The sequence below is a fragment of the Brachycentrus maculatus genome, unplaced genomic scaffold (genome assembly GCF_059751285.1).
Source record: "Brachycentrus maculatus isolate JH-2025_06_01 unplaced genomic scaffold, ASM5975128v1 h1tg000904l, whole genome shotgun sequence".
Lineage (NCBI taxonomy): Eukaryota > Metazoa > Arthropoda > Insecta > Trichoptera > Brachycentridae > Brachycentrus > Brachycentrus maculatus.
Window position 1 is genome coordinate 106,408 of NW_028281629.1, and position 8,339 is coordinate 114,746.

General features: G+C 29.2%; 1 protein-coding gene across 1 annotated transcript; it reads right to left on the reverse strand.

Moving 5' to 3' along the window:
- Nucleotides 1–4,480: 4,480 nt before the first annotated feature.
- On the reverse strand, nt 4,481–7,493 carry LOC148299890 (epithelial serine protease-like). Its single transcript, XM_088275528.1, has 4 exons — nt 7,475–7,493; nt 6,908–7,009; nt 6,245–6,390; nt 4,481–5,001 (listed from the first exon to the last, which is right to left on the reverse strand). The coding sequence occupies exons 1-4, from the start codon at nt 7,491–7,493 to the stop codon at nt 4,828–4,830; spliced, it is 441 nt and encodes a 146-aa protein (XP_088131654.1). The 3' UTR covers nt 4,481–4,827.
- Between the last annotated feature and the right edge of the window lie 846 nt (nt 7,494–8,339).

Here is an 8,339-nt window from a genome sequence, read left to right on the forward strand (position 1 = left end):
ACTACATCTCGAGAGTTGAATATGTGGTTTTTGGGTTGTTTTATCTAAATATTTTCACGCAAAAATTTACAATTGATTTTCAACGTGTTTTGATAAATAAAGTAAGTATTAAAATGATTGATTATATTAAGCGTTAAAAAAGTTTACAAGTCATTTACATCGCCTTCTTTAAAAAAATATATATCTGGCAGCATTGTTCAAGCACCTGCTAAAATGCCGCTAGTAAGATGTGGAAAACTAAAGAATAAAAGAGATTTTGGAATGAATGGAGAAATTTTTGTTAAAAATAAAAGCTTCATAAAGAATTGTTATGTTTTTATCTAGGTTGGTCTCTAATATGTAAAAAAAACTCACAAAGGGATGATTTGACCTCTTTCTGCCCTTCTTGTTAATACTTGTTAAATTTTAATAGTTTAAATTTTGAATATTGAGTCATAAATAACCCCTGAAGAGACCAAAAGGTTGCTACCAAAACTAGTTGATTGTTAATAAAATGTGAGTGGATCAAAAAACAAATTCATTTCTCAAAATAATAAATTATTAGTTTGTTATTAATATATTTGCTTAATCTACATATTATTAATATTTTAAATTTAAAGGAATCAAAACAACATATATAAGCTTTGACACTAGAAATTAAGGTTATGTTATAAAGTAAAGAAAAAGTTAAAATGGTGACGTACCCTCTTTCTAAAGTACATAAAACGAGTAAAATATTACATTTGTTAACATTCTTAATACATAATATATACGCTTAGAGAATTTCAAAAAATCCTTCGTAAATTTCAATTAGTAAAATTAACTCCAGTTCATTATGACTTTTTTAGGGTTCAAATTCGTGTGCGAAAATCTGTACAAAAATGTCAAATGAAAACAAAAAAGTTTTTATTTAGTAAGCCATTGGGACCTTAACACCGGACCTCACCAAAACGGCTGCTAGGGTGTGAAGACTGAAATGGAGAAAACAATTTATATTTTATATTTCAACCTCTTTAATGTATTTGAATTTACACGATCCTAAAAAATACGAATAAAAATAAATAATTATGCGTTGGCTTTAATTGATTTACAAAATATATTTAAATTAAGCTAACTAGCCGAAATAAATTGTATTAAAAGTGGTATTAATTTAATATGGTAAATCACAAAGTAAACAAAAATGATAAAGAGGGTGTTGAAATAAATTGTATTTACTTTCTTGCATTGTTTTCGTTCCTGAAGATATTGTCCAACAAAGCGGCTGACCTTAGCAACTGGGATCTTTACTATGTAGAATTGACTGTATTTCATTACTATTTAAATATAATTAAAAAAATGCAATAAATTCACATGAAAAAACCTTAAATAAAACCAGGAATTTATGTGGATTTGAAATTATCCCTGTTTTTGAAACAGCTGATTTAATGAAACTGATCATGCTAAAAAGAAAACGTACGTACATAAAATGAGATTCAACCAGGAATTTATGAAGACTCAATACTATTTCTGTTTTGAAATAGCTAATTAAATGAAGAATATAAAACAAAAAAGAAAACGTACGTACGTAAAATGAGATTCAAACAGGAATTTATGAGGATTTAACATTATTTCTGTTTTGAAATAGCTAATTAAATGAAGAATATAAAACAAAAAAGAAAACGTACGTACATAAAATGAAATTTAACCAGGAATTTAGATAGATTTGAGATTATTCCGTATGAAACAGATCAAACTAAAAAAAACCTACATACACGAAACGAAATTCCATCTATTTATTGCGAGTATGTCTCACCCGTGTACCTTTTTGATTTGCAATAAGGTACCAAATGGTTGTAAAGATCAGAAAATGATACGAGATTAGCAACATTTCCCTTAAACCCGTTCTTTGTCAGAGTCGCAGCGTGAAGATAGCTCCGGAGTAAGTACCTACGTGAAGCTCGGGTTATCCTATTGTCCTCCCAGGATCAACTCTATCCAGCGAAGAGCAGTTAAAGTGAACGTAAAACATACTACCTACGCAATATACTATCTCTACCTACGGCGCATAACACCTCCCCGAGTCGCTTCTGACAACACCAGTAGTTCGCGAAATTCCAGCTAAAATGAAAGCGCATTTCCTCCTAAAAACACGTAGGTGCTCATATTAAAAGAGTTCTGAAGAGCGAAAAACACCTCTTAACGTAAATTTTGTTACTAACTACATATATATTAAATGAAAATGTTGTTTGAAATAAAACACTTCTGAAATACAGCTACAAAAATCTTACAATTTATATTTGAAGCAAAAACTTTGTGATTTTTCATTTTATAATTAAAAAAAAACTTCATATTATTTTTTGACATGTTGTCAAAGATGAAGAAGAATATGGAAGTCTGGGCATTTACAGGGCTGACGACCGTCATAGGCTGGTTTAAGTGATCACCTTATGCACGTGTAACATTCACCAATTCTACCCATTATTGACTACCACACTACCTACTCAAATTCTTGGAAGTTCCAAATATGTGAACCAATTTAGAAACAATGTTCTTGAATCAATAAAACTTCACTAGGAACTATTGGTGAGATAAAAAGATGCTTTTTATTGAGCAGAAACTCTTATATTATAATGTGAGGTCCGAATTCTGGATTATAATCACACACATGAGAAACGCCGGAAAATATCATTTTCATTTTTATTATTTCAGCTTATAATTTGACCAGTTCATTTATTTAGTCTGGGCATTTACGGCCTAGACTTCCATATTGTTCTTCATCTTTGATGAGATGTCAACAAATAATATGAAAACTAACTCCTTTAATTGGAGATAATCCAGATTTGTGAACAAGTATTTGGACACCTTCAAAATGTTGTAAAAAAATATAACTTTGTTTTAAAATCGCTATAATTATTTAATTATAACTTAGTTATAATGTTTACCGGTTTCAAAGCTAACCGCTTGTTTTTCAAGTCTGATTTCAGCCTTGAAAATGAAGCGGCTAGCTTTGTAACCGGTAGACATTATAATTAAGGTATAATAATATATTTATTGTCATTTTAAAACAAAGTTATATTTATATTTTTTTTTAAATATTAAAACTCTAGGCTTTATATCACCATGTTAGAGAAAATATATTACATTATAACCAAATAGATCACGTTGAATATTGAATTCGGTAGGTACTAATTTAATATAACATCTAGGTTTATTGAAAAAAAAATATTGGGTTGATACTTTTATTCATTAGCCTTTTCTCTCCAGAGGGATACTCAAAGAGAATGTTTCGACTTGAATATCGGAAGATTTCCCGATGGGGTGCCATGCCTATTTGCGATGATAAAATATATTATATATCTTGTACATTAAAAGCATTGATAACTTTGCGGTTTGGTAATAAACCATTATCCTTATCATCCATTGTTTACTTGGTGTAATACCACTTTTATAAAAGTGGCATAACACAAAGTAAACAATGGATGATGAAAATAAATTATATTTTATCATTGTGGCATAGTTTTATGAAATGCATAAAAACCCATCATGATTTCATTTTTTCTTTAATACATCCACATGAAATGTAATCATAACATTCTGAGTGTGTCCAAATACTTGTTCACTAATCTGGATTATCTCTAACTAAAGGAGTTATTTTTGATATTATTTTTTGACATCTCAACATAAATGAAAGAATTTCGGCTCAATAAAAAGCTTCATTTATGTCACCAATAGATGTCTCCAGTGAAATTCTAGTGATTCAAGCAAAATGTTTCGATATAACCATTGAACCACATATATAGAAGTTTCAAGAATTTGAATACTGTGGTTATCAAACATGCGTAGAATAGGTGAATGTTACACGTGTGTAAAGTGATCACTTAAACCAGCCTATTACAGTCGTAAGCCCCATAAATGCCCAGACTTCCATATTCTTCCTCATCTTTGTTGAGACGGCAAAAAATAAAATCACACGAGATGTTTAATTAATATTTTTTCATAAGGACTTTTTTAAAGTATGTGTCAAAAATAATTCTAAGAGCTTCATGAAAAAAAATGCATAAAACAGTTTAAAATAAATATGCTGATATTGTTATACCAAAAAAGTTTATTTTTTGCTCCAGGAGTGTGAATGGCAGATTTATACTGGCTTCTTTAACAAGGCACGTAGGTACTGCTAAAAAACGTAGTATAAATATACAATAAATGAACAATGTTCTGCTTCGAGGAATCTCTATATGAGAAATTATGCTGTGAATGTTGTCGAAATTTTAACTACGTAAAAATGATTTTGAAAGGTTGCTAAAAACGTTTTAAGTTATATTAAGAAAAAAAATAAAGACTTGTTTAATATCATTAATTACGTTTTATTTCATTACACGCGACTAGTTTTAAAAAATCAAAAACTGATCACAAAAACTGTCAATAAAATAAAATAATCAACATGTCATTCTACAAAGTTAATGCTAAATTATTATAAAACATAAGATTATTTGTTATAATTATACAGTTGCTAAATGAAAATGCTTAATTTTTTACTACAAAATATATATATATACACACACACACATACACACACACGCGCACACACACACACACACACACACACACACACACACACACACATACACACAAACATATATATTCAACAAACTTGTTTATTCCAATATGTCTTTTGATGTTTGATTTGCATTATATATAGGTATAAGCAGTGGCATGCACAAAGATTTTAATCAGGGTATAATCAGGGTAAGGTTAGATAACGATAAGGTATAGTAGGCAATGGACGTGTTTCTATATGGAAAGCGAGTAATCCAGGGTAGGCACTGCTTTTTTGCCTATCTAAAATGCATGCCTCTAGGTACAAAGAAGTCAGTTGAACTCAAGGCCAGTGATAAATGTGATCCAATCCAGATAATGATCGGGTCTAATGTACGCAGTCGGGTGACTAGTATCACACGCCACACTGTCACCAAAACTAGTTATGCCTAAGAGAAATGTTTCATTGTTCTCATTCCGAGCTGCTAATGGTCCACCTTGGTCACCCTGAAAACATTGATCATAGGCTGTTAATTTACTATTAAAACATTGTATAAAAAAGAAAAAAAAACTAACTAACTAAGTAATTATCACGCCCCTGTTCTGCAGGGGTAGGTGAAGAGAATAAAACTCCACACTAATCTGTTTTTGCAAAACAATCTTTGCATCTTCTACTTTCATGCATCTTCTTATACATTCCCGCCAAGTATCCCAACTCCTTATCTGACGACTTTCAAGTATTTGAAATACTTCATCACGTCACGTTTCTTCGGTCTTCCTCAGCTTTCATTATCAGCCACATTTGCCTCATAAATTCGTTTTACTTTTCTTTCCTCACTCATTCGAATCATTTAAATTTTTTACGTTTTTCAAAAAAAAAGTTTAAGAATATCTCCAAACTAAAATTATAAAAAACAAAAAAATCTTGAAATCCAGATATGAACAAAAAAAAACTTGGAAAAATTGAAATAATTCTAATGTTTCAATAAAACTCTGATTTGAGTCAATGAAAATGTTTATTTTATTTTTAAACATAAAAACAAAAATTGTGTGACAATTGTTTTGCTTTGTTAGGGCATTTAAAGGTATCAATATTATAAGTATTTAATTAAATCAGTTTGAAAATTACCTAACAAGGCGAAACAATTATCACATATTATTTATATTTGAGGCACTAACTTTGGGATTTTCCATTTTATAATTAAAATGTAACTTGGTGAAAGTGATTTTAAAACAATGTTACATTTTAATTAAAATTATGACATAGTTTTCTTTTACTTATTTATTTTTTTACAAAAATGTTAATAAAATTAGTATATAACCACTCACCGAGATTTTTACGTCTACCGGTTTCGAGAGATACCCGTCTCTTCGTCAGGACAATCACTAACATAGTTTTCGTTTGTATGTTTTAAAAATGAAATAAACATTTAAGTATACTCTAATCAGTGGTTGATTGAAATATTTAAACAAATATGGGGTTTTACCAAATACTTGTTCACAAATAAGGATTTTCTCAATTTAGGAGTTATTTTTAAATTTTAATATCTTAAAGTGATTAAAGTGATCGCTTGACATCTTCACCTATATTAAAATGCTAAAATGATAAATTGAGGAGAAGAAATCCCAGATTTACATCCTTTAAATATTCATATATATTATCACCTAATGGCATTTTACCCTGGTCTATATTCCAATGAATGTAGATGAGGGAGAAAAAGATGAGGAAAAAATATAAATATCAACTAACCATGCACATGTTAAAAAGTCCTGGTTGTTGTCCTTTTGTGCATATTGTCGCATTTTGAATTGCTTTTGACGAAAAGTAAGAAGTACACAAAGAATTGGATATAACTGTCACATTTCCAAAGTAAACATTTTCTTGCTGACTGGTATCTAAAGTAACAAAATATAATACACATTATATAAAAATTACAACATAACCTGTATTTTCAACATATTCGATAAATAAGGTAACAAATAATCGAAATTGACCTTATAATAAAATAAATAGAAGAGTTTAACAGTTCATTACTTAAATGAAAAAGTTAGAATGATTAAAGTTTTACCCCGTCATAATATTAATAAAATGTAACAATGACTTAAGTTTGACCCATCAAAATTTAATAAAAAAATTTAAGAAAGATTTAGAGTTCGATCCTGTCATAACTAAAAATAAAAAATATGAACGATTAGAGTTTGACCTCATACTAAACTAAATAAAAAGCAACGGAGACTAGAATTTGACCTGTCATAACTTAAACAAAAAGGTAAAATGGATTATAGTTTAATCAGGTCATAATTTTAAAAAAATATATAAATACTAGAATTTCACCTTGTCATAAATTAAGATAAAAAATAACAAAGAGTAAAGTTATACCCGTTGGATTGAAAGAAGAAATAGATAATCTACCTTGATCGTGCAATTTTCCATTTCCGGATATATTTGCAACAACTCCTTCATATGTGTTCACTTTAGATTCGCTTCCAGGAAGTTTAATTGGTTGTATGTTCTCTGGAATATTAAATACTAATTAAAGAATGGTATAAGTATATGGCTTTGATTTTACAATCCTTAAATTATAAGTTGATTCGAGTACAGGTACAAGTGTATGACCCCGCGCGTAATTCTTAATTAAATATAATAGAAATGTTTTTCATCCATGACTCCTTGAATTATGTTATCTCTCAATAAAAAAATACAACATAAATTTTTTAAGTACACAAAAACAATAAACACAAAAAGTGTATATACATTCATGAAAAAAATATAAACAAAATAACGTTTTTTTTGCAGAGACCCACCAAGACACCTTGTGTGTCTTGTCGGTAAAGTTCTTTTAACATACGTTTTTTTAAAATTATTTTTATGTATAATATTCTAACCTAATATACACAAAAAAAGTATTCTACAATTTCTTAGAATTAACTCTTGGTCATTTACCCAATTCCTTTATTTTGCCTTTGTTTCATATTTTACTTTGACCACTTACCTCCATCGGCAACAAATTAAAAATGTTTGAAACGATAAATTGAAGTGTTCCACTCCCATATTTATTCTTAATTCTTGGAACTATCGAAGCTTCGATGTGGGTAAATCGTGAATCATGGTTGTGTACTCAAATATGTATATTTTATTCCTAGATACGCACCACTGGGTGCACATTTCGCACACTCCTTTCAACAACGTCATATATCGAAAATCGTCAATTTTCAATTGTGAATGTTTTTGGAATGCCCAGAAAATGTACTGTACTGTATGTACTGTATCCCAGGAAAAGCGGCACATTTTTAACTTAACATTTACCCGCTACAGGGCAGAAAGTGTTATTTTTGCATTTTGAAGAAAAAATATTATTTTATAATTTTTTTAAATATACTAAATAATTTTCAAATGGAGAAAAAACCTTCAGGTTTTACCTAAAAGATTTATTGCATAGTAAAAAGTTCAATAGGTGGCTTGATGTTTATTTTTAATATATTTTATTATATTCTTAAACATTAAAAACGATCTCCTGAAAAATAAAGTTTTTTGATGTATGACGTTGTTGAGAGGAGTGAGCGATTTCAAATATTAAGGTTAAAATAAAATATCACATTTTGTATATCAAACATTTCTTAAATTTATTTTAGAAGAAACGCTTTGCTTGCCAACCTTTGTTATTTTTAAGTAATGAATTTCTGACCTTTGAATTGAATATCTTCGCCCAGATCGATGAGTCCGATATCATTATTTAGATAAGCGGTTGAGTAATTGGGATGGCTGTATAAATTGCGTGTCGAGATACTTAAATCGGCATTTAATTTACTTGAATCTGTGAAGCCCATTAATACGACTGTTTCAA

Excerpts from the sequence above, each read along its gene's own strand:
- LOC148299890 (XM_088275528.1), bottom strand. Across the intron at positions 6,391-6,907 it reads TGGAAAATTGCACGATCAAG|ATACCAGTCAGCAAGAAAAT; the intron begins GTAGATTATCTA and ends TTGTTACTTTAG. Across the intron at positions 5,002-6,244 it reads GACTTTTTAACATGTGCATG|GGTGACCAAGGTGGACCATT; the intron begins GTTAGTTGATAT and ends CAATGTTTTCAG.